Source organism: Phascolarctos cinereus, unplaced genomic scaffold, assembly GCF_003287225.1.
Source record: "Phascolarctos cinereus isolate Bilbo 61053 unplaced genomic scaffold, phaCin_HiC Scaffold_1;HRSCAF=81, whole genome shotgun sequence".
Taxonomy (NCBI): Eukaryota; Metazoa; Chordata; class Mammalia; order Diprotodontia; family Phascolarctidae; genus Phascolarctos; species Phascolarctos cinereus.
In genome coordinates this window covers 162554414-162581251 of record NW_027555514.1, presented here as the reverse complement: position 1 = coordinate 162581251, position 26838 = coordinate 162554414, and the positions used below count along the sequence as shown (strand labels likewise).

The following is a 26838-nucleotide window of genomic DNA, read 5'->3' as shown; positions in this document are numbered from 1 at the left end:
AGTACTGTCTGTGGTATCTCAGGACAGAGTGCTAGGGAATTCAGAGTCCCAGGGTGTCTGAGGTGTTACTTCACCCACGCTGGTCACTGCTACTCCCAGTAGCTTCTAAGGTTCCTGTAGGGGTTTCTGATTCCCTTGCAGCTCTCTGATGGGGGTCCTCCTCTCTTATTGTCTCCAGATACAAAGTCTTAGGAGCTATACATTTCTCTGGCCAGTTTTTGGTCTCACTGAAAGGTTGCTAGCTTGTTTGCCTATGTAGGTAATGACTTTGCTGCTAGTGGTCCCCTTTCCTAATGCCCATGGGCTTCTGGCTGAACTTTTGGGCAGTTCTGAAATAGAAAAAATCATTGTAGTTTCATATTGTTTCTTGATCATTATTCAGTCTGGTGCAATTTTCAGGTTTTTGCTGGAGAAGGTACGTGGTTGCTGAGCAGGCTATCTGCCTCCATTCAGGCAGCCATCATTGCCAGATTTCTAGACATGCTTTAAAGGGGCCTATGGTCTCAAACCCAACTCAGGTTCTATTTAGGGTCATAATTCTATAGATATTTATAGAATTTGAGAGATGGAATTAAGCTTAAAGGTCACATTCTATTGGATTAAACATTACTCTCTTCCTGAAATCTCATAGTAAAATATGGATACCTATGGAAAAATTGAGCATTACATCACTCATAATGTAGTACGAATTCGTTTCTCAATCACAAAAGGGACAAGAGCAGTAGAAAAACACTAGGTGTGAGGGAAAGGAGCACTGAAATGGGAAAGCATTCAGAAAAAGAAGATATGGACCTCAGAAGACAAACTCACTTCATATTCAATCCTGTAATCCAATTAGAAACTACGTTTGATCAGAATTGTCACAACTCCACTAGCAATTTCAATTCCAAGGGAAAGAGGAGTGACATCCACCAGTAGCAGGTCCTGTACATTCTCAGATTTATCTCCAGACAAAATGGCAGCCTGGACAACTGCGCCGTAGGCAACAGCCTTATCAGGACTGATATTCTTGTTGAACTCCTTGCCATTGAAGAAGTCTTGCAGAAGCTTCTGGATTTGGGGTATGCGAGTGGAACCACCTACCAGGACAATGTCATGAATCTGTGATTTATCTAATTTGGCATCTCTTAAGGTCTTTTCCACAGGATCCAGTGTACCACGGAAGAGATCAGCATTGAGCTCTTTGAAACAGGCTCAGATCATTGAGGTAAAGAAATCAATACCTTCATAGAGGGAGTCAATCTCAATACTGGCCTGGGTATTGGAAGAGAGGGTGCACTTAGTACTTAATAAGCAGTGTGTAAATGGTGAACAGCCCTCTCATTCTCACTGAGGTTCTTGTGCTTTCACTTCAACTCAGAAATGAAGTGGTTGTCAAAAACCATGTGGTTGTCAAAGTCCTCCCCATCCAACTGGGTGTCCCCAGCTGCTAGTCCAATACTTCTTAAATTATCTCTCCTCAATCTATTTTCCTGATCACTTTTTTTCCAATGAGATATTTCACATTCTCAGTTTTTTCATTCTTTTGACTTTGTTTTATTGATTCTTGATTTCTCATGGAGTCATTAGCTTCTACTGCTCCAATTCTGATTTTTAAGGAGTTATTCTCTTCAGTAAGCTTTTGTACCTCTTTTTCCATTTGGCCAATTCTGCTTTTCAAGGAGTTATTTCTTCACTGAAATTTTGTGCCTCTCTTACCATTAGGCCAATTCTGTTTTTTAAGGTGACATTTTCTTCAGTATTTTTTGTGCCTCTTTTACCAAGCTATTAATTCTCTTTTCATAATCTTCTTGTATTACTCTCATTTCTTTTCCTAGTTTTTCCTCTACCACACGTCTTTCTTTAACTCTCCCAAAAAGTCATGCTGGCCTTGGGTCCAATTGATATTTGTCTTTGAGGCTTTGCTTGTAGTTGTTTTCATATTTTGTCTTCGAAGTTTATGTCTTGTTCTTCCCTTCCATAGTAGCTTCTTCTTCTTCTTCTTCTTCTTTGTTATGTTGTTGTTTGCTCATTTTCCTAGCCTATTTCTTCTCTTTGAACTTTATGTTAAAATTAGGCTCTGCTCACCTGGGGATGGGGGGTGTGCCAAGCTTTTCCTTTTTCATGCTGCTATTTTCAGAGCTAGTTTGAGGAGGGGGATAGTCTGATGTTTTTTGTCCTTCCTAGGTGATATTATCCTGGAGCTCTGATCACTGCTCTTCTGGTCTACACTCTGATCCTTACTCAGGACAGGCCCCTTTTCCCCTGCAGCGATAAGTACTAGTGCTCCTCTTGCACTTCAGACTGTGACCAGGTCCCCTGCTCTCCTGCAGCCACAAGTGCTAGCCCTCCTCTTGGCCCTGGACCAGGGCTCCCTTGTGACTGATTGCAAGTGCTCCTTTCTGTCCTGGAACTGGGACCCAGAAATGCTTATAGGGTCAATCAGCACCAACTACACCCAATGCCAGCAAAGGGTCCCCTGTAATCTCTTTCTGACCAGTTGTCTTACCCCCTCACTGTTTCTGGGCTGAGAGCTCCCAAAGCTGCTGCTGCTGCTGCTGCTGCTACTGCTATTGCAGCCACCTCCAAGGCCCACTGCTGGTCTCCTGCCATACTCTTGGCTGGCCCCAACCCTGGTGTCACAGACCTTTCCTGCTAACCTTCTAAGTTGTTTTAGCCTGGGTAAATGTCTCCTTCTGACCTTTTGTTGGCTCTGCACTCTGAAATTTGATTTCAGACATTTTTTAAAAGTTGTTTGGAGGGGAATGTTGGGAGAGTTCAACTGGGTTGCTGCCTGTACTCTGGCCATCTTGGCTCCACCCATGATAGTTCTTCCTATTCCGTTCATTCTTTAGTACTGATACTACTTGTGACTGATGAATCAATGGCTATGTTATTGAGTTTCATGACAGTGCCTTTAGTGGGGGGAAGGAAGAGGAAGCAAAAGAAGGTATATCAAGAACAGGAAAGCCAAGGTCAACTGAGCATTCAGGTGAGTGTCAGGTTCCTCATTTGCTACCAAAGAAAAGCAAAGTATAAATTTAACTTAAACTTGATCTTATAGAACTGAGTGAAATGGATAATCTCTTCCTTTTTTCTCCTAAGTGCTGATGTTTAGGATAGTAAGTGCCTGACAACTTCAATAGTGGTTAAGAACATTCTTGATTATCAGTAATATTGCCCCTAGGTATGTATGGGTTCTGATGTTCTAGGCTGGGCTGCCATTCTATACTTAATCTATTTAGGCAATGAATGAATGAAGCATTTATTAAGGGCAAAGTGGGCAGCTTAGGTATAATCTTCCATTTCTTACCCTCTCTACCCTTCCCCCCTCACCCCTGGCCATATCCAATTTTTGCCAAGGCCTGTCAATTTTACCTTGGTCATATTTCTGAAGAGGACAGCTAGGTGGCACAGTGGATAGAGTACTGGACCCGGTTAGGAAGATTCATCGTCATGAATTCAAATCTGGCCTCAGACACTTACTAGCCATGTGACCCTGGGCAAGTCACTTAACCTTGTTTGCTTCAGTTTCCTTATCTGTAAAATGAGCTGGAGAAGGAAATGGCAAACCACTGTAGTAGCTTTGCCAAGAAAACTCCAAATGGGGTCACAAAGAGTCTGACATAACTGAAAAGACTGAACAATAAAAACATATGCAAAGTATTATACTAATCGTTTATAATGCTAGATGATGAAAAGCAGACTCAGAGACTTAGAGACAGGAATATTGGAAGCTGTGAGGCAGCCTTAGAAACTAAGGCCAGGCCTACTCTGTGCTACTTCTCAGTAATTAACATTAATCCCATCAGAGAACTTTTCTTAGTCTTCCAGCCTGAAGGGAAGATGGAGATGTGCCAGGCTAAAAGAAACTGCATGTAGCTTAGCTCTCTCCTATCTGTCCATTTTTATTTTCCAATTTGGCAGAGAAGTTTCATATATAAACTGGCTTTCTAATACAGACTTATGTGCATAGCCACAATTCCCCCAACAAACCTATTCTGGACTTGCTATTTATTGAAATGTGCTCATTAGTTGCTAATAAGGAAACCATTCAACCAGCTTTTTCCTGTCTTAGCTTTTCTCCTACCTTTACCTCCCTAACTAGCTCCTGTTTTGGTTTTTTTTTTTAAATTGGTGGTCCTTTCAATATGTTGATTCTTGAAATGCCCAAAGGTACATGCAAACAGATTATAAAAAGAGAGCCAATAAAATCTGGTAGCTAAACATAAGTCAATCAGTGACTCAACAGACATTTAATAAGGAGTTGCTATGTGCTAGGCACTGGCTAAGTATGAACAGAAATGGGGCAGAAATGTCCCCTGTCCTCAGGAAGCCTGTGTGGCAATGGAGGGGACAATGCATATAAGGGCAGTGGTGGCCAAGTAAGGAAGTTTTGGTTTTGGGAGTCACAGAGATGGTGAATGTAGTCATCAAAGGGAGTTGATGGACACAGAGGGTTGGACTAGCTGATCCCTAAGCTTCCTTCAAACTCTAGAGCTATGATCCTGTGGTCCTGTGATGATATTATCAGCCCTTGTCATCAGGAAATGTTGCCTTCTGTCCAATGGAAATGCACCACCCTGCAGTTAATCCCATTGCTTCCTATTCTGAGGGAGGAAAGGGAGGAGGGAAAAAGTATGTACGAAGCATTTACTATGTGCCAGACAGATGCTAAGCACTTTATCAATATCACCTCCTCCTCTTCACAACTTGATGAGGTAGTTGCTATTGTGATGCCCATTTTTCAGTTGAAGAAACAGACTGACAGACATTGAGTCAGAGTCAATAAAGGTTGGTTAAATGCCTGCCACTATATACTAGGAACTGTCCTAAGAGCTGGGGATTCAAAGAAAAGCATAAGAGGTCTCTGCCCTTAAGGAGCTCACAATCTAAGAAGAGAAGACAACACATAAAAAGTGTTAAGGGGGCATGATGAAGTCCTGCAGCCACAAGGGGAGATGATCAGAGTAGATAAGAATTTCAGAATTGATTTCATCTGGCAGAATTATGTGTTTCTGGAGATCATGAAGTCCAGGAAAGCAACTAGGTGGGAAATGATGAGATGAATTGCCAGAGAACCCTCCTTAAATGGTAGAGGATCAAGGAGATCTTTAATATCCACCCTCTATTCTCTCTAGTCAGAAGGAGGGAGGAACCCCAGAAGCAGGGGTTGCTGAGGAGGTGAGAGTTTCAGAGTTGATTTCATTTTACAAAATAATGAGTTTCTGGAGATCATGAAGGCTTAGGAAAACAGTTAGGAAGGAAATGATTAAGTGACTTGTCCAGGGTCACATAGCTAATAAGTCTAAAGCGAATATAAATTCAGGTCTTCCCGACTCCAGGTACAAGACCCTATTCCCTATGCCACCAAGCTGCCTCCCATACAGAGATCTTTTGTGTACAGAGTCAGGAGTAGAGAGCTGACCTCAGAGCTACCTAGATTCAGGTCTGGTCTCTGACTAATACAGGCTTGCAGACCTGGGCAGGTCACAAACCTCTCAGTTTTTGGTTGCTAAGCAACTAAAACTATAAATTGCAGAGGTGGCAGCCTAGATTGGCAAAGGGAGTCTCCTCATCCATGAATTCCCTATACTGATGAAATTACAGGTCTAGTCTATCCAGTCTGTTATTACTTGGGGGCATTTCTTCATATGTGGGCCTGAAAAAAAAAACTACAGGTGTTAGTTACTCTATGAGTCAGTACCCATTCTTTCACCATGCAAGCCTAAATAAATAAATAAAATTAGTTCTAATCAGAAATCATTCAAGCATATAGCATAGCAATTAAAGTGTTAAGAAAAGATTCTTCCTCTCCCCCTCCCCATTTTATACAAGTAGGCATGGGTGATGTCCTTTGTCCTTTGTCTTATGATTCATGTGTAAATTGGATTTAAGTGAGGCAGAGCTGCATGAAATCATAGGTCTCACTCTCTCCTCCAGAGTCATCACAGTCCAGTGTTAGGACAGAATCAAGATGACTGGTGATGACTCAATGACCTTGGTGTCTTCCATGTCTAACCAAGCTCTAAGCACTCCACAGCGCCTGCTTCAGCTGCCTTCATGACCATTGGAACAAATTATTCTTATCTTCCCTTTCTACCAAGGGAAGTCTTCACATGCTTGGGGTAGACACCCCTGTAACTCACCAATGGGTTTGAGACCCCTTGGTACCCTTGACCTGGTTTAGCCCATTTGCCAAAATGGTTTACCAGGGTGTGGCTGCTGTGTGTGCTACAGCTTCCTGGAGCCACAGGTGAGAGGTGGAACAGGTGGACACCAAAGGTGGAAAGCAGCCCTGGAAAGGGCTTGGCAGCCTTCACACCAGAGGTACTAGTCTTCCCTGAACACACCCTATACCCCAAACAAGTAGGCAACACTCTCCTAAATAAGTACCTCACTAGTGGCAGGGGTTGGGGAGGGAGGTGGGGAGAATTCACATTCAGAGAACATGTATGACAAGGAAAAAAACACATGAAAGGCACACATATCAGGAACTTCTATGGCCAAGCCATATTCTTGGAAGGTACATGTATAGGGTCATGTGTGTATGGCTGGGACAACCCACACCTCTGAAGTAGCAGTTGTCCTCTGGGGTGTCACGTATGTATTCTTTGTCATGTCATCTCTTCTGGATACCTTTCCTGATCTTAGGCTTCAATGAGCTAGCCTCTTCAAGGCCAGCTTCTGCTCTGTTATCATCAGCTAGCATGTAATAGCTGAAAAGCCTCTCCCTGACTATAGTCCCTTTATTGTATAGTTGAGGTCTTTGAGCCGCGACATCTATCCAGGCAGCCAACAGAAGCTAGCAGAATGTCCCTGGCCAAGATTAAAGACTATTATTTATTTGGGGAGGAGGGGGAGGCAATCAGGATTAAGTGACTTGTCCAGGGTCACACAGCTAGCAAGTATGAAGTGTCTGAGGCTGGATTTCAAATCAGGTCCTCTTGACTCCAAGGTCAGTGTTCTATCTACTACACCACCTAGCTGTCCCAAGACTATTCTTTTAACTGTGTTAACTTAGGGCTAAGATATTCCTTATAACTCCTATGATATCCCTAATTGTGAACCTGCTTTGGGGAATCTGACTTTAAAAACCCCACAGGAACTGTGTGGTGGCTGGGTGAACCAGAGCCCCTTATTGAAGTCATTTGAAAGAGGGCTTTTTGTGCAGTCCTAGGAATTTTAAAATAAAGAGCTGATCAGCTTCTCCTACCCATTTCAGTTCCTACATTTGTAAAGTGCTTTGCAAACTTTAAAATAATGATGATGATAGTAGCAGGAATCATTTTATATAGTGCCTGCTATGCTCCAGATACTGTGCTAAGCACTGTGCAAATATTACCTCATTTGATCCACATGACAATCCTATGAGTTAGGTGCTATTATGATCCCCATTTTAGAGTTGATGAAACTAAGACAAACAGAGGTGAAGTGACTTGCCCAAGGTCACACACCTATTAAATGTCTGAGGCAAGATTTGAACTCAGGTCTTGTTGACTCCAGGTCCAGCACTCCAACCACTGTGCCACCTAGCTGCTATATAAATGGTAGCTATTATAATTTAAAGAGGAGGAGAAGAAAATGGCAAACCACTCCAGTGTCTCTGACAAGAAAACCCCAAATGGGGTCGCAAAGAGTCAGACACAACTAACCAACAATTATCAAATCAGCGTTTTCAGTTTCAAAAGAGAGAATAAGAAAAATCCATTCACATGACTTATGTTTCGTAACAAGATTTTATTAAAGGACATGACCTCAAAGCCAGGAAGATCTGGGTTCAAGTGATACACTGATATATATTGATCCATACAGATGTATACTGGCTACTTAACCCTTGATGAGTCACTGAACTTCTCAGTGCTTAGGACAACTTCTAAGACCCTAAGTTGCAGAGAAGGTGCTAGTCTGCTTTGGTCAAGGGAGTTTCTTCACCTGAAAGTTCCCTGTGTGAATGAAATCATAGCTCTGGACCTATCCCTGTCTCTGAAATAGAACTGGAGACATGATGGGGTCCTTCTGGCTTACACAGATGGTGGCTCCACAGATGTTTTCCTAGCTTTCTGTCTTTGAACAGTACAAGTCCCACATATATTCAGGATGCTCCATTTTCAGAGGTTGTGCGGTGGCAATTGGTAAGGAAGCAATGTGTTACTGTCACTCATGCTTGCTTATACCTAGGAAGCTACATAGTGCAGTAAATTGAACGCTGAGCCTGGAATCAGGAAGGCTGAAGTTCAAATCCAGCTTCAGACACTTATAAGCTGTGTGATCCAGGGCAAATCATTTAACCTCTGTCTGCCTCAGTTTTTTCATCTGGAAAATAGGGATCAGAATAGAATCTACATGATTCCATTACTTAGTAATGTAGTATCTCAGGAAGTTCCTTGGAACTCTTCAAAGGAAAGACATGGTATAAATCCTCAGTTTTAACATGTTGTTACTGTCTAACTTGAAGCCTTCCCCATGCAATTTTTCTCTTCAGTGATGAGAGAGAACACCTGGTCACTACCTTTAATAAACTTGAAGATTATTATTAGGTCCCCTGATCTTTACTTCTCAAGGCAAAAATAATCAAAATGATCTCTGCCAGGGTTGTTGTTGTGAGGATTGAATGATTTAATGTAAAGCACTTATCATAGTGCCTGGCACGTAGTAGGTGCTTAGTAAATACTTATTTCCTTCCCTTCCAGATCTATGCTTTGGGTTTTGGAACTGCAGTGGGACAGAGAAGGGAGAAAGGGAAGTAGAGAATCTGACTCCCTCTGGCTGACTGTGGGCCTCTTCTCATAGAGATGGGGGCCAGTTATTTATGGCCTGGGCACTGCTTCTACTTCTGAACAACTTTCCCAGGCCAAGTGGTTAGAACTTGAACAAAGGGCAAAGATGTCAAAGTTTGTTCATGACCCAAATTTCTGATTTAACTGAATTCCTCTGGGTCAGGTTCTAGCCTTTAAACCAATGGTTCCCAAACTTTTTGGTCTCAGGACTTCTTTACACTCTTAAATATTATTGAGGACTCCAAAGAGCCTTTGTTTTTGTGGGTTATATAACTATGGATATTTTTTTATATTAGAAATTAAAATATTATTATTATTATCATCATTATTAGTATTGTGAAATTTTTTTTTTTACTATTTTGACTTGAAGACACCCTGAAAGTTTCTCAGGACCCTTCAGAGTTCCCTAAACCATACTTTGAGAACTGCTACTCTAAACTCTGCAGTGGATAGAGCAAACAAGTTAACATTCAGTTGGGGACTTTTGTTGAGTACTTGATACATTGGGATGCCATGCCCTGGCCAAGAATAGGTCCTAATCCACAGGCAGTGAGGTGGACCCCCCTCTCAACGTCCTCTCTGGTATGCCAATGAAGCTAAGGCCAAGACAGAAGCTAGGGGAACTTCCACACTCTCACCATCTCACTCCACCTCACCATAGCTACTTTTATGAGGCTTCTCTACCAGCAGTTAAATCCCACTGCTCCTCTTTTATTTACTTCTGCCTAGGCCAGAAGGTCTGCTCCTCTAAAACTTTTAGTAGAACAGAAGTATTCCCACTAGAAGGCACATGGTCCAGAGGTGTACTGGAGCCAGCTCTCACCGGCTGGAGAGAAGTGATTGTTGAATATTTATGTGAGAACATTTACACCTTGGAAATCAACCAGAGCTACAAATCGGGGTTATATATATTGTTTTGTTAATTGTCAGGATTTGAGAAAGTAATGAAGAGGTTGTTAGTAGTGCATGTTAAACTTAAAAGTAGGTTGTGCCTTTTCAGAGAGTCCATTATTAAATAATTGTCTACATCAAGATGTCAGTCTATCTCCCTATCTTTAGGCAGAATCACCCAAACAGTTATAGCATAAACCTTACCATAAACCTAGCATAAACCTTACCAGAAGATTCTATCACTTAGTAAGATAGTATCTCAGGAAGTTCCTTGGGCTCTTCAGAAGGACGTGGTGTAAATCCTGCATGTTAATATGTTGTTATTGTCTTAACTTGAAGCTTTCTTCATACAATTTGAGGCCAGTTCTCATGTTTTCTCTTCAGTGGTGAGAGAGAATACCCAGTCACTACCTTTGATAAACTGGAAGATTATTATTAGGTCCTCAGCTCTTCACTTCTCAAGACAAAATAATCAAAATTAGCTTTGCCAGTTTATGGCTTCCTGAAATGTGCCATTTTCTAGCCTTTCCATTGAACTTTATGTGGACCAAGTGCTTTCTGGTATGAGTTAGTTATCCCTCCCAGGATCCCTGAGAAGAATTGGTCTTAGCCATGAGGAAAATGAAAGTTTCAGGGGTTTTACCCAGTGAATCAGTGGCAGAGATGAGAATAGAATACACAAGCCCTGTGTCTGTCTCACGCTCTGCCTACTACAGGATATTACAGCTTTAAAACCTAAAGGGCTCTTGTTGAAAGCTACTTGTGGCATCTGGGATCTGATGCAGCTATAATGCCTCGAAGAGACAAGCAGGGGAGCTCTTTATAAATCTATAATGGGGACCATAAAAAGGGAGAACACAGACAAAGAGGCACAGGGGAGGAAAAGAGAGAGAGAGACATAAAAAGAAAAGTCGGAAAGCTGAGTGTGAGGCAGAAAGGAGGTATTTGATAAAAGGGAAATGTACTTATGGAAAAATCATGAGGCCAACCTGCATCCATGTACTACAACATGGGAATAAACAATTTCTTCTATCAGGTGGAATCAGCCCTGAAACAAACCCTTACTTAGGATTTTAAGTGCTGTCTGCCCCTCCCAGGACTTTGGCATCTTTCCTACAATGCCTTGTTAACATATTTAGACCTTTTATCATTCCAAACTGTAATATAGAGAGCACGTTTCACTTGGTATTTTTCATTTTGCATCACATTTCTCAGAATTGGCAATTTCACATCGGTATAATCCTCCTAGTTCTCTTGAGAATCATATGTATTAATAGGACAACACTAGGCAAATGAAGGCATAAAGAATACTTTTTTTTCCTCACTTTGGCTTCTGATTTGGGTGGGCCCTCACATTTTAAATATGGTCCATCAGGGCAGAAATGTTTCTTTGGTTCATTTCTTATGTTTGGACTTTCTGGACCTGTGAATTCAAATTGCCAGCTAGGAAACTCTCTCTACCAATGTAACTCAGAATCTTCAATGCGATTTCAAGTCTTGGGCATTTGCCTAGGGGGAATGAGAGTTGGCACAATTGCTCAGAGTCATATAGCCACAGTGCTTGTCAGAGGGGGAAACTGAAGCCAGGTTTTCCTGAGCTGCCGATCAGTTCTCTGTCCATGCTGCCTGGAGGAGTGGCCTTCTCTGTTCTTTGTCATTATGGAATAAGGACTGAACCTGTGATTTCATAGCTATAGGGAGCTCTCTTCTACCAAAGCAGGCTGGCATCTTCTCTGCAACTGATAATCTTAGAGAGTTCACTGAGAGGTGAAGTGATTTGCTCAGGGTCACACAGCCAGATAGATCAGAGAGGGCACTTGGCACCTGGTCCAAGGTCGGCTCTTTCTGCTGTGCCCTCTGACCTGCCTCTCTGTTATTAATCAGTGAGAATCATGAGCTCCACAAGAAGAGCAAACCTGCTTATGGAATCCCTAAGGTGTTCCACAGGAGACGTGATTTTCCTTTGACAGAGACTCCTTGTGGAGCAGGAAGAGTTCTTAGAGCTCAGTTAGTCCAATCCTTCATTTCACTGATAAGGAAACCAAGGCCTACACAGGAGAAGTGACTAGGCCAAGGTCATCTAGCTAGATAGTAGAAGAGCCAGGATTAGAACTCACATCTCCTGATGCCCAGTTCAGTGGACTTTTATTCTATTGTGCTGCCTCTATTTAGTATCATCCCTGAAGGCTTTAGAAGTTTCATATCATTGAGGTAGAAATGGGGAGGACCTAGGCCTGGACTGTTTCATTTTTGTCTTTATATTCCCAGCACTCAGCACAGTATCTGGTATTTAGTAGTAGGTATTTAATAGAACATTTGATAAATATTTCCTTTCCTCCCTCCCTCTCTTCTTTCATTCCTCCCCTCTTTCCCTCTCTCCCTTTCTTCCCTTTTTGCTTTCCTCTCCTCCTTCCTTCCCTTCTTTCTTTCTCCCCTTCTTCCTTCCTTTCATCTTTTCTTTCCTTACCTCATTCTTTTCCTTCCTCTCTTCCATCTTTCCTTCCTTCTTTCCTTCCCTCTCCCTTCCTCCCTCCCTTCCTTCCACCTCTCCCTTCCTGTCTCCCTTCCTTTCTCTATCCTTCCCCCTCTTCTTCTTCCTCTCTCCCTTCCTTCCTTCCTTCCTTCCTTTATACTTCCCTTCCTCTTCATTCCTTTCTCCTCTCCTCCCTCCCTCTTTCCCTTCCTTACTTCTTCCTTCCCTTCTTCTTCCTCTCTTTCTTCCTTCTTTCTTTCCATCCTTCCTTCTTTCCTTATTTCTTTCTTTCCATCCTTCCTTCCTTCCTCTGTGTTTGAGAGGGGATTGGTAACTAAAGAGAATTTAAAGCCATATACATACCTTCATCTATTCAAAGAAATTTGCTTTAAACTCTCCTCCTCTAAGCATGGAACTGGGCTCAATGAGTTTGGTATCTTGGTATAAAATGTGTTTTGGTGTCAAGAGAAATGAACATTTTTTTCCCCGATACAGTGTCTGGTACATAGATGTGTGGTGATTGGTTTCCCAGCTGCAATTTAGAGGGTTTTACCCAATCAGACACAACTAGGGACATGAGCTTGGCAGATCAGATACTGTTACTAGGAGAAAGTTGATCACTTCTTTGGAGGGAGCAAAGAGAATAGAATGAGTTTTCTTGGGTCATTGTGAGCTTTATTTTCTCTTGTAAAGACTTGGTCCTGCCCTTGCCTGGAATTAGTGGTATTGTAATAAGGATAGCCAGGTGGCTCAGTGGGTAGAATGCTGGGCCTGGAGTCTGGAAGACCCTGAGTTCAAATGTGATCTCAGACGCTTACTAGCTGTGTGATCCTGGACAAATCACTTGACCCTATTTGCCTCAGTTTCCTCATCTGTAAAATGCGCTAAAGAAGGAAATGGTATTCCACTCCAGTATCTACCAAGAAAACCCCAAAATGGGATCATGAAGACTCAGACACAACTGAAAAATAGCTGGATGACAGTAAGGATAGGGATAAAGATAAGAACTAGAGCTGTGATTTTACAGGCAGAAGGAATTAGGATGAAAAACCAGTGCTGGTCAGTGCAGATCTCTTCAACTTAGAGTTGCCTGGGGCAGCTATGTGGTTCAGTGGATACAGCATCAGTCCTGAAGTCAGGAGAACCTGAGTTCAAATCCGGCCTCAGACCAAATACTTGTCACTTACTAGCTATGTGACCCTAGGCAAGTCACTTAACCCCAATTGCCTTAAAAAAAAACAACTTAGAGTTGCCTGGAGCACTGAAGGGTTAAGTGATTTGCCAGGGATCACACAACCAGAGTGTTGTGTATAAAAAGAGATAAGTAATATATCTCTATAATATAACTAAACATGTTATGATCAGTAGAACTGCAAAAGACTTCAAATGCCGTCTAGGCCAACCCTATCATCTTGTAGATGAGGAAACTGAGGCAAAGAAAAAGGAAGTGACTTGCCTGTGGTCACACAGGTAATTAATAGCAATAACAATAGCAGCTAACACTTATATAGTGCTATAAGGTTTGCAAAGTACTTTACAAATATTATCTCATTTAATCCTCACAGTATCCCAGAAGGCAGGTACAATTATCCCCATTTTACAGATGAAAACCTGAGGAAGACATAGGTTAAGTGACTTTCCCAGGGTCACACAGCTAGTAAGTATCTGAGGCTGGATTTGCATTCAGTTCTTCTTGGCTCCAACTCTACCATTCTATCCACCATACCACCTAGCAGCCTCTAAGTAGATCCCATTATTATTTCTGTTTTAAAGGTAAGAACTTAAGAAGAGGATATATGACTTGCTCAGGGTCACATAGTTAGTAAGTATCCAAATCAGAATTCAAACTCATTTCTTCCTGATTCTGGAGTCTGGCACTCTATCTACCACACCACCTACCTGCCCCAGGTGGTACATGTCTGGCCCAGTGTTGTGGGTGAATCATAGTGTATATGGTCTCAGGAAAGGGGAAAGAAAGGGAAACTGAAAAGCTTGAGGTGTATGACTTCCAAGTGCCTTAATAACCTGGCTTGACTTCCTCCTTAGGTTGCCTTAGAAATGCTGTTTACTGGGGAACCCATCACAGCCCAGGAAGCGTTGCGTCATGGGCTGCTCAGCAGAGTGGTTCCAGAAGAGAAGCTGGAGGAGGAGACCATGAAAATAGCCCAAAAGATCTGTTCATCGAGCCGGTCTGTGGTGGCAATGGGCAAGGCTACCTTCTACAGGCAGCTGACCCAGGACCTGAAGGGCGCCTACCATCTCGCCTCCCATGCCATGCTGGACAATTTGGCCACTCAGGATGGGCAGGAGGGAATCACAGCCTTTATCCAGAAACGCAAGCCTGTATGGTCACACTCGTAGGCTACAGCCACTGGAAGTGTCAGGAAGAAATGAAGCCAGCCCGGGAAAGCCCATGATACCTTTCGGGGGGAAATTCTTTTCTTATTATCTGCAATGTCTTATATGTAAGCTTATGGGTTTGGTTTCAGGGCTGGAGCTTTAGAAGTTTTACCATGGAGTTCTCTTTCCTTCCTCCCATGCCCACACTGTCCTCTAGTCCTTAAACACAATGATTCATTGTCCTATGAGACTGAGGACATTGTTGAAAAAGTCGAAATTTGAAATTTCCAAGTTGAAATTAGCCTGACTGCAATTTATCTCATTTTAAAAATTCCAGTTCCATGAGATATGACATACAAATAGATAATAAAAATGAAACATTATTCAGAATAGTAAAATGTGATGAAAGGTTATTGAATACCTGCTCTGTTCTTTTACAAAGTATGGACTTTGACATAGTTCAGAGGAACTTGGATGAGCAAAGAAAGGCACCAATCTAAGGAAGGGATGCAAGTAAACTTTTTTTTTAAAGAAAGATGCACGATCCTGTTGTAGTCATATAAGGCTGAATGAGTTGTCTCTAGTCATCTCCAGATGTAAAGTAAAATGAAACAGGTTGATAATGTCCCCAAGATAAGATGCTAGAGGTGCTGGAAATCTCCACACTGAACACTTCTTTCATTCCACTGAGAACAAACTCTTCTCCCAGTATATCTCCCCCAGGTTTCAGATTTAAAACGCAACAGTCATTCGAGCTTTAAAATCCAATAAAAACCAATTTTACTAATAAAAACATTAAAAGAACAAAGGTGGGTTTTTTTGGAGGAAAAAAAGGATTTGAAATGTTCCCTTCCTAAAATCAGTATGCCAAAAGGCCAGGAAAGGATGCCCCCAGAGGGCAGGGAGCAAGGGATGTAGTTTCTAACACAAATTCCCCCAGTCTAAGTTTCAAATAGCAGAAACACCCTTTCTCCCCTTTTAAAGGGCCAGTCTTGTTCACCTGGGGTCACAAATGCCTCAGACACTTACTAGCTGTGTGACCCTGGGCAAGTCACTTCACCCTGTTGGCCTCAGTTTCCTCATCTGTAACGTGACCTGGAGAAGGAAGTGGCAAACCACTCCATTATCTTTGCCAAGAAAACCCCAAATGGGGTCACGAAGAATCAGATACAAGTGAAAAATGACTGAACAACAGCACCACCTATAGAAAAACAGGAAGATGGAAGGGTGAGTGTGGAGCAGAAAGGGAAGTAGAGGGGCAGCAAGGTGGCACAGTGAATAGAGCACCGGCCCTGAAGTTAGGAGGAGCTGAGTTCTAAATCCATCCTCAGACCAAACACATGAACTTGCTAGCTGTGTGACCCTGGGCAAGTTACTTAACCCCAATTGCCTTAGGAAAAAAAGAAGGGAAGTAGAAATAGTAAGGCTGGGAATATGAATGCACCCCTCTGTGGCTGCCAGCACTGAACCAGCACAACTCCTACCACCAGTGGATTAGTGAGGCTTGGGTGATTAGTCTTCCTGTTGCCTGTGTGGAATTCCCTTCACACAAGTTACATCTCATAAATAAATTCAAAAATTCCCAGCTCACAGTTTTGTGATTTTTTTTTCAAATCATTTCTGTAGAGGACACATAGCTAGAGGGGAAGAAAATGAATAAAGTGAAGGTTTTTCCTGATTCCTCCAGCAAAGTGTGTAAATGTATCTGTGTAAGAGCCTAGATGGATAGAGTTCCCAGAAGTCATTGCTCCATTGCAGTGACATCAAGCCCAGAGGTTTAAAAAAGCATATTATCTTTATATCTGGTGTCATATCTGAGAATATCAAAGTGCCCTAGTAGAGCCACTGAGGCACCAGAAAGCCTTGGAGTTGATTGGAGAGGGAAAAAAAGTTCAAATGTATTTGCTGTTGAGCATCTTATGATTAAACTGAGAGTGTTTGGAATTCAATCTGAAATCCCCAGCTGAATGAACTGAATGATTTTTTTTCCATTCTGACTATATGATAATTGTACCTTTAAGATGATCCTTGTCTTGGGGACAAGTTCATGAGTCTCTGTTGGCCTTTTCATACGCCATTGATCTCTTCAAAGTCTCTGAACCCCTACAAGATGTGGAATGCTTTAATTATACCTGAAAGGGATTCACTCTTATATCATATTTTCTCAGTTTTTGACCCTTAGGACTTTAAACTTTGCTGGAGTCTTACTTATGTTTTTTTCCTATGAAAATTTTTTTAATATAAATTTATTTATTTGTAGTTTTCAACATTCATTTCCACAAGTTTTTGAGTTCCAAATTTTCACCCCATCTCACCCTCCCCCCACCCCAAGATGGCATGTATTCTGAATACCCCTTCCCCTAGTCTGCCTTCTCTTCTATCTCTCCCCCCCCCTTCTCTTATCCTCTTCCCCTTCTGTTTTCCTGTAGGGCAGGATAGACTTCTGATTTCTTATTTCCCGATGGCATGTGAAAACTTTTTTTTAAACATGTTTTTAAAACTTTAGGTTTCAAATTTTCTCTTCCTCCCTCCCCACCCACCCTCATTGAAAAGGCAAGCAACTCAATATAGGGTACATGTGCAGTTATGCAAAACACTTCCATAGACATGTTGTGAAAAACTAACTCTATTTCCCTTAATCCTATTCTGCCCTCCCATTTATTCTATTCTTTCTTTTGACCCTGTCCTCCTCAGAAGTATTTACTTCTGATTACCCTTTTCCCAATCTGCCCTCCTCTCTATCATCCCCTGCTCTCTTGTCCCCTTCTCCCCCTATTTTCTTAGGGTAAGACAATTCCATACCCAATTGAATGTGTATGTTATTCCTCCTTAAGCCAAATCCTATGAGAATAAGATTCCTCATTCCCTCTCACCTTCCCCTGCTTCCCTCCACTGTAAGAGACTTTTCTTTTCTGTTTTTTTTTGTGAGATAATTTACCCCATTCTACCTCTCCCTTTCTTCTTCTCTGAGTATAATCCTCCTCATCCCTTAATTTTATTCTCCAGATATGACCCCTTAATCTTCAACTCACCCTGTGCCTCTATCTATCTATCTATCTATCTATCTATCTATCTATCTATCTATCTATATACATACATATAATTTTTTTCCTCCAACTACCCTAATACTGACAAAGGTCTCATGAGTTATAAATATCATCTTTCCATGCAGGAATGTAAACAGTTCAATCTTAATAAGTCTCTTATGATTTCTCTTTCCTGTTTACCTCTTCATGTTCCACTTGAGTCCTGTATTTGAAAGTCAAATTTTCTATTCAGCTCTGGTCTTTTCATCAGAATGCTTGAAAGTCCTCTATTTCACTGAATGACCATTTTTTCCCCTGAAGGATTATACTCAGTTTTGCTGGGTAGGTGATTCTTGGTTGTAATCCTATCTCCTTTGCCCTCCGGAATATTATATTCCATGCCCTGGGTCCTTTAATGTAGAAGCTGCTAAATCTTGTGTTATCCTGATTGTGTTTCCACAGTACTTGAATTGTTTCCTTCTGGCAGCTTGTAATATTTTCTCCTTGACCTGGGAACTCTGGAATTTGGCTACAATATTCCTAGGAGTTTTCCTTTGGGGATCTCTTTCAGGAGGAGATCTGTGGATTCTTTCAATTTCTATTTTGCCCTCTGGTTCTACTATATCAGGGCAGTTTTCCTTGATAATTTCTTGAAAGATGATGTCTAGGCTCTTTTTTTGATCATGGCTTTCAGATAGTCCAATAATTTTTAAATTCTCTCTCCTGGATCTATTTTCCAGGTCAGTTGTTTTTCCAATGAGATATTTCACATTGTTTTCTAATTTTTCATTCTTTTGGATTTGTTTTACAGTGTCTTGATTTCTCATAAAGTCACTATCTTCCAATTGCTCTATTCTAATTTTTAAGGAAGTATTTTCTTCAGTAGTCTTTTGGACTTCCTTTTCCATTTGGCCAATTTTTCTTTTTAGGGCATTTTCTCCTCTTTGGCTTTTTGGACCTCTTTTGCCATTTGGGTTAGGCTATTTTTTAAGGTGTTATTTTCTCAGTATTTTTTTGGGTCTCCTTTAGCAAGCTGTTGACTTGTTTTTCATGATTTTCTTGCATCACTCTCATTTCTCTTCCAGTTTTTCCTCTACTTCTTACTTGCTTCTCAAAATCCCTTTTGAGCTCTTCCAAGGCCTGGGACTGATTCATATTTTTCTTGGAGCCTTTGGATGTAGGAGCTTTGACTTTGTTATCTTCTTCTGGTTGTGTATTTTGATCTTCTTTGTCCCCAAAGTAAGATAATATAGTCTGACTCTTTTTTCACTGCTTGCTCATGATCCCGGGAAATTACTTGAGTTTTAACTCTTTGTTAAGGTACGAATCTGCTTCCAATGTGGAGAATGTACTGTCCCAAGCTTCAAGGGTTTGTACAGCTGTTTTCAGAGATACTTGTAGGGACCTGTAAATTTTCAATTCTTCCAAGGTGGTATGATAAGGGGCGGGGTGTTTACTCCTTTCCTGGCCTGTGACCACAAGTATTCCTTTCTGTCCTGTAACTGTGAGGAGGGGTTCCTTCAAAGCCACTACAAGCTCCACCAGCCAGCGCTCCTCCTCACCCCAGCACGCTGCCCAGATCCACACACGCAAAGCAAGAGATTCCTGCCTCAGCACTGGCAAAGAGATCCCTGCAATCCCTCTGTGATCAGCCACTGGATTCCCCCTCAGTCTGTGGGCTGGAAGTTCGGGAAGCAGCTGCCCCCAGGGCCAGACTTGGGGAATGAAGCTGAGACCCGCCTTCCTTTCTCAGCCGACAGAAACAGACTTTTCCCACTGACCTTCTAAGTTGTCTTTGGCATTAGTGGGTTGAGGAGTCTGGAAACCTCCACAGCTGCCTGTGATTCAGTCCTCTGAGGCCTGCTCCAGGTTCACTGGGGCCTGCACTCCCAAGCTGTGCTGCACTCCCAGGCTGTGCTGCGCTCCCAGCCTGGCGCCATACACCTTTCTGATCAATCATCTAGGTTGTCTTGGGCTGGAAATTTGTTTCACTCTTTTTGTGGGTTCTGCTGCTTCAAAATTTGTTTAGAGCCATTTTTTATGAGTATTTGGAGGGGTTTGTGGGAGAGCTTAAGCAAATCACTGCTTTCATTCCGCCATCTTGGCTCAGCCCTGCTGGAGTCTTACTTAAAAGAGCACATCCTTCCACAGGAAAAAAAACCAATAGATAAAAAATGTCTATTAAACCAGTTATTTCTTCTTCTTTTGAGGGAGAGGGGTAGTAAACAGGGTTAAGTGACTTGCCCAAGGGCACACAGCTAGTAAGGGTCTGAGGCCAGATTTGAACTTAGATCCTTCTGACTTCAGTGCAAATTCTCTATCCACTGTATCACCCAGCTGCCCCTAACTGTGGTTTCCAAAATTGAGGATATGACATGATAGATATAAGGTGATCATGGTATAAGGCCAAGCAGTGTGACTAACCATTTAAAGGTTTTAAAGAGGAGTCACATTCTAGATCCTTTGGTAGTACAGTAGCTAGAGTGTTGGGTTTGAAGGTGGAAAGATATGAGTTTCTGTCTCAAACTACAAAGACACTGGGCAAGTCATTTAACCTCTCTCAGCCTCAGTTTTCTTATCTGTAAAATGAGAGATTAGGACTTTGTTGCCTGTAAGGTCCCTTCCAGCTCTTAAGTGTTTGGATCCGGTAATGCTCATCGCTTGTAGGGCTTCTCTCCAACACAACCATACTTTTGCTAATTCCCCAACATGCTTCCTTCCATTCCACCCTCTCCCTCTTCAATCTAGCTCCCCCTTTTCTGAGCCAGGTATTAGCCCCTCAGGGCAGTTGCAAACAAACCTTATGTGCAAGGCAACATAAACTGAGAGGAATACGGGTGAAGACATATAAGCTACATTGTCTTCAAAGCATTTGCAAGCAAGTTGGGAAAACAAACCAAAAATATGTGACATTAATAATAGCTAATATTTGTATAGTGCTTTAAGGTTTGCAAAGCATTTTACATATACTATCTCATTTGATAATAATTTAAGATGTAAGTCACAAGCCCAGGCAACAATAGGAGCGTTGTCACATAGCAATATGTAATTAATTACACGTCATAATTAATTATATATCAACATATAAATAATAATATATAATTAATTCATAACAATAAGTTAGCACAAGAGTTTAAAGTTCAGAGAAAGGAGAGATGACTAGATTTTTTTATTACTTTATTTTTAGTTTTCAACATTGATTTCCATAAGCTTTTGAGTTTTAAATTTTCTCCCCTTCCCTTCTCTCCTCCCTCCCCAAGACAGCATGCAATCTCATACAAGCCTTACATATACCTTCCTCTTAAACATACTTTTACATTAGTCATGTTGAAAAGAAGAATTAGAAGCAGTAGGAGGAACCACAAGAAAGAAGAAACAAAACAAAACAGAAGGGAAAAAAAGAGCAAATAGTAGGTTTTGATCTGCATTCAAACTCCATAGTTCTTTCTCTGGATATGGATAGTATTTTCCATCATGAGACTTTTGGAGATGTCTTAGATTGTTGCATTGCTGAGAAGAGCTAAGTCTATCAAAGTTAGTCATCACACAATGTGGCTGTTACTGTGTACAATGTTCTCCTTCCTGGTTCTGCTCATTTCATTCAGCATCAATCCATACAAGTCTTTCCATGTTTTTCTGAAGTCTGCTTGCGATAACTAGATTTTTTTTCAATGATTTTAGTTTGCATTTATAGATGTTACATAAATCTTGTAATCCTCAATCAGATATTACTATTTAGGATCAAAACCTTGAGTTCACTGACAAATGGTAGCACGAGGTAGATATACTGTACTCTAAAGAGTATGACAAGTCATTTTTAAAAATACAGAGCCAGTTAGTTATAGAATTCTGACTCAGAAGCCTTTGACACAAGCCCACAGCCAACTCCAGGTTGGAATTATGCTCAAACAGGCCCTGCTATCAGGGTTTGTCACATTCCCTATTGCCTTTATGAACTCATTTGGACATAAGCCCTTCATACTAGCTACTGCCTACCTTTCCAGACAGTTCATATTATCCCCCTTCAGATTCTGCCTTCCAGTCAAGCTGTTGTTTCCTAAGTTTGGCTCTCCATCTCCCTCCTCCAAGTCTTTGGATATCTAGAAGACACTGCCTCTAAAAAGCTTAAGATTCTTTCCTGGCTCAGTTCGTATGGGATGTGGAGGTGGGGCAGGGGATTTTTCCTGATCCCCTTCCTCATTATTACTCTCTCTTTCCTCAAATTATATTGTGTATAATACCCTTCTGTAGAATATAAGTTCCTTGAAGACAGGGACTTTTCTTGTTCTGTCTATATCTACAGCAACTAGCATAATTATTCTTTGGTCCAGACATGTGATCTCATTGGTTAAAAGGACCTCCCATCAAGGAAACTCCCACTATCAATGCACATCTGCTCTGCAATTTGTAGTTGTAGAGAATTGCCCAGAGCCCTCACAGGTTAAGTGACGGACTCAGGGTCACACAGCCCATATATGTTAGAAGTGAGACTTGAACCTAGCACTTGCACATAGTAAGTGCTTTTAAAATGCTTGATGAATGAATAAGTGACTACTCCATTCAATTGTCCTGGAATTTCTGAAAGTTCTCCATCATTTATGAGAAGAACATGGCAGGTGCATTGTCCTTAAATTCTCCTAGGGCAGTCTGAAAGAAGGGATTTATGAGCTACTGTATCTCCAGTCTGTCCCTTTCTTGACATTTATTGCCTTTTTGATGAATGTGAGAGCAATTTTTCTGTCAACAACTTCTCATTAGGAGCCTGGTGATGTTCTTTCTGACTATTATTTTGTTCAGTATCACATTTGGTCACTGGAAATCGGCAAGATTCCACATAGAGACTATCCCTCTCTACAGCTGCATAAAGCTTCAATAATCCTGCTTAAATACTCCCACTAATATGCTGACAGCTGCCTTGGAGCACTAACACAGAATTCAGACAAATGGCCTTTAATGTATAGCTCATCTTTCTGTATCCCATCTCTGTCATTCTCTTACAAATAGATTTTGGGTTCGATTCTTTTTTTTTTTAAAACCAGTTATAGAGAACTTGGTGAAATAAGCACCATGGCTTGCTTTTTGAGGACAGATTATATATAAGAATGATAAAGCTGACATGAAGAAGGCAGGGGATGACAAGCTAGAAATGAAGGTATAAGACCTCCTTAATGGACTGTTTATTTCCTGCTCTAAATCTACCATCTTCAAACAATTATGATCTAGGAAGGGCATTGAGAGGAAACGTTTTTCCACCCCAGTCCTTTAAGATTAAAATTTCTTCTACTGCTCCATGCTGAAAGATAAAAATCAAGGATCTGAAAGGAGGCAGCAAGTGGGAGAAGACCAAGATTTGAATAAATGGCCCATAGAATGTGTTAATGTGTTAATGGAGTTGGGCTTGGTTGAGTCAGACTGTATTGCTAAGTCCACTCACACAAGGATCTTGTTCTTTTCCTATGATGTATATTTGTGAAGACCTTCCAAAGGGTAAACAGGGTCAATAGAAAGAAGTTCAAAATGGAAAACAAAAAGCAAGGGATGGTTCTCAGTGGGAATGGAATTGGTTCGGTGTCCTTTTGAGAGGCACTGGACATGAAGCCAGGAAAACCTGGGTTCAAATCAGTTCTCAGATTCTCTCTCTTTTTTTTTTTTGTGAGTCAATCAGGGTTAAGTGACTTGCCCAGGGTCACACAGCTAGTGAGTATCAAGTGTCTGAGGCCGGATTCGAATTCAGGTCCTCCTGACTCCAAGGCCAGAGCTCTACCCACTACGCCACCTAGCTGCCCCCAGTTCTCAGATTCTAGCTGGGTGACTGAGCAAGTCACTTAATTTTGTTGTGCTTCAGTTTCCTGATATGTAAAGTGAAGAAGTTAGATTGGTCTCTAAGGTTTCTTTCAATTCTAAATCAACTACCTTGTGAATATAGGCCAGGCTTTCCCACTATCCCCCAAATCTGGCTTGTGTAAAACCTAATGTGACTTTTGGTTCAAAGGGCCAATAGCATGGGACTGTTTTCATTGGTAGAGATCAAATGCTCAGAGCTCTTTGCCTGTGTGAGAGCTGAAGCTGGTTAAGAGAGAAAAGAAATCCCAGTCTATTGGTTTTCAGATTTAAGAAAGAAGATGTGCCATTCCAATTTCTCTGCATGTCCCTGAAGGGAGAGAAAGACTGGGAAGATGCTGATACATAGAGGAGTTGGCAATCACTATCATGTCCCTATCCCCAGATTGCTACAGTAGAGATTTCAGGGAATTTCTCTTGGACGAGATTCTCTCTCTCTCTCTCTCTCTCTCTCTGTCTCTCTGTCTCTCTCTCTCTCTCTCTCTCTCTCTCTCTCTCTCTCTCTCTCTCTCTCTCTCTCATTATCTCACTCCCAGTGGGAGAGCTCACGAGATTGATTATATGGCATATATTCTCCTATATATGCTTTCTCTAATTTCCCATTTGCCATTTGTTTTGATAAATAAGTTTACTCACCATTTGTTCTGTGTGTTCATTGTGGAACTGGCATCTATATACCTAAGCGATGGGTATATAATTTGGGAGCCTCTTTTTCCATTAAGGAATTGTAATCAGGAATTCAACTTGAACCTAAAAATTAATTCCCCAAGGCTAATAATATTTAAAAGAACAGATAGATATAATCCTAGCCCAGTACCCACACTTTCTGAGGAGAGCCTCTGGCCCCAACCTCCTGCTTCCCTTATATATATGTTATATATTTATATATATATATGTTATATATTTATATATATATATTATATATATATGTACATATATATATAATATATTATATATTATATATAATTAAAGTCTTCCTTGGAGAAAGGTGGAGGGAGAAGACTATAGAGCAGGCCTGTACAACATATGGCCTTTGGGCCACTTGCCACCTGCCAAAGGATTTCAGGTGGCTTGAGAAAAAAGTGGAGTTGCCACTGTCCTGTTTGTCATGTGACCCACAGCAACCAACCATCACCAGTCTATCTCTGGTCCAACCTATCTGTGGCCTGAAGAAGTTTAGCTTATTTTAATTTTGGCCTCTACCTACTACCAAGTTACATAGGTCAGCTCTAGAGATATCTATTCTTGGCTCCCTGTGAGCCACATCTAGACAGACCCATGTGGGCACACAATGTGAATGGGTGAAACAACACGACCCATACACATCCTCCCCTCCCCAAACTAAATATACACTTTATGGTCCCGCTCTTAGTTTTATTTTCTGTAGTGATGATAAAAAAAAATCATTAAAATGTCTTTATTTGAATTGAAAGAAATGGAAAAAAATCTATTAAAGCCAGTCAACTAGCATTTATGATGCACCTATGATGGGTTAGACACTGTGTTAAACACAAACAATACAAAGGAAGCCCCCTTCCCCCCCAAAAAAAGTCCCTACTCTCAAGGATCTTACATACATTTAACAGTATTTTAAGTAATGATTTTTTTCTTATATAGCAAATAATTTTTTACCTAATGAAGAGATCTCATTTGAGGGAGTCAGTCCATATTTGGACCAATCTAGCAGTCATCAATAAGAGGCATTATGGAATAGTGGGAAGATTCCTCAGTTTTATGCTCCGGTTTTATTATCTGTACAACTACCATGTGCTAGCAACTGTCAGGAGACTCAATCCAGTTTCCTGGTCAGACTAAGTCATTTCCCTTCAGAGAGAAAAGGAAGGATCCTTTGAACCAGAATGACTGATAAAATCAAACGTGTAACTATAAGTGCAAAAGGAATCTTACCAACCCCTGCAGGCATCCCTATCTAGCTTACTCATGATAGGTCTTTTCCCAGATATCTGGGACCCGCTTACTCAGTATAGGTACATTTGTCCAGGGCTGTAGTTTTCTTTATCCTCCTCAGTATAAACAGTGTGAGCTCTGAAATTCTGGAGTCATTCAGGTCAGTCTGTGCTCCTGGCGGAGTAGATCAGCAGCTGAATGGCCCTAATATGTTGGATCAGAGCAGGAGGGACTATGTCATGGAATGTCATGCAGCCTTACTGGATCCTTTGTTTTAACATCCATTTTTAAAATGTTTTGATTAGATCTGTGATTTCACTGGCATAGGGAAATGCCAGAGAGCAGACTCAATCTACCCAAAGCAATCAGCACCTGCTCTGCAGTTTATAGTGATAAGAGTTGCCTAAGGCACTGAGAGTTTAAGTGACTTGCCCAGAGTCACACAGCCAGAATGTGTGACAAGTGGGACCAGCTCTCTATCCACCATACTAGGCTGCCTCTCCCAACCAATAACTAGGTAAATCTATGCATATGAACTATACAGCTCTTCCTCAAACCAAAGAGTCCATTCCAAGCACCTACTGTGATAATGCAGTTATTACAAAGCAGGCATGGAGACGTGATGGGAGAATACTTGGATTTAGAGACAGAGGAACTGGTTTCAAATCCATACTCTATCACTTACTATTGTGTGACCTCGAGTACATCCCTTAACCTCTCTGAGTCCCAGTTTTCTCATCTGTAAAATGAGGGGCCAGAACTATGGGCTTTCTAAGTTTTCTGCCAGTTCTAAAACTATCAACCTATAAATTCAAAAACCAAACCCAGCCCACCATCAATTGCCTATAAATTATATATAATCAGCCACATTTGTGCCTACATACTTGCAGGCTTTTAAAGACTCTGTCGCCTACCTTTCTACTTTTCAAAGGATCTAGTACCCAGAATGTACATACATATAAACTTAATACATGTGTCTGCAGTTTCTGGAAGTGATTGGAGAGAGGTGACCTAGAGCTTTGCACAATATTTTGGAGAAGGGCAGGAAAAGGTATTTAGCTGAAAGCATTCTAGATGGGCTTAGTGGGGCACGTGCAATGACTAATGAATCTGGAGTTTGCCCAAACTAACAGTCCCCTGCTACCACTTTGTACTCTCTCATTACCATCCATGTCTGTTCTTTCTCTTCTGGGTTTCAAGTCTGCTTGCCTCTCAAGGCATCTAAGTGGTATAGCACACATAGCTCTGGTCCAACTCTTCATGACCCCATCTGGGATTTTCTTCACAAGGATCCAGGAGTAGTTTGCCATTTCCTTCTCCAACTCATTTATAAATGAGAAAATTGAGGCAAACACTAAGTGACTTGCCCAGGTCATAGAGCTAGTAAGTATCTGAGGTAGGATGTGAACTCGGGTCCTCCTGACTCCAAGGCCAGTGCCACCTCAAATCCAGTCTCAGATACTTGGGCAAGTTACTTAACTTTTGTTCGCCTCAGTTTCCTCAACCATAAAATGGGATATAATAATACCCACCTCCAAGGGTTGTTGTGAGGATCAAATAAGATAATAATTGTAAAGCACTTAGCACAGTGCCTGACACT

The 26838-nt window shown here is 41.4% G+C and overlaps 1 protein-coding gene across 1 annotated transcript in view; it reads left to right on the top strand.

Annotated features, from left to right (window-relative positions):
• ECHDC3 (enoyl-CoA hydratase domain containing 3) overlaps positions 1-16053 on the top strand; it is a 46221-nt gene extending 30168 nt beyond the window's left edge. The window contains exon 5 of the mRNA XM_020999683.2: positions 14170-16053. Coding sequence (XP_020855342.1) covers positions 14170-14484 — 315 coding nt within the window. The 3' untranslated portion in view covers positions 14485-16053. The remainder of the gene's footprint in view (positions 1-14169) is intronic.
• Positions 16054-26838: the final 10785 nt, after the last annotated feature.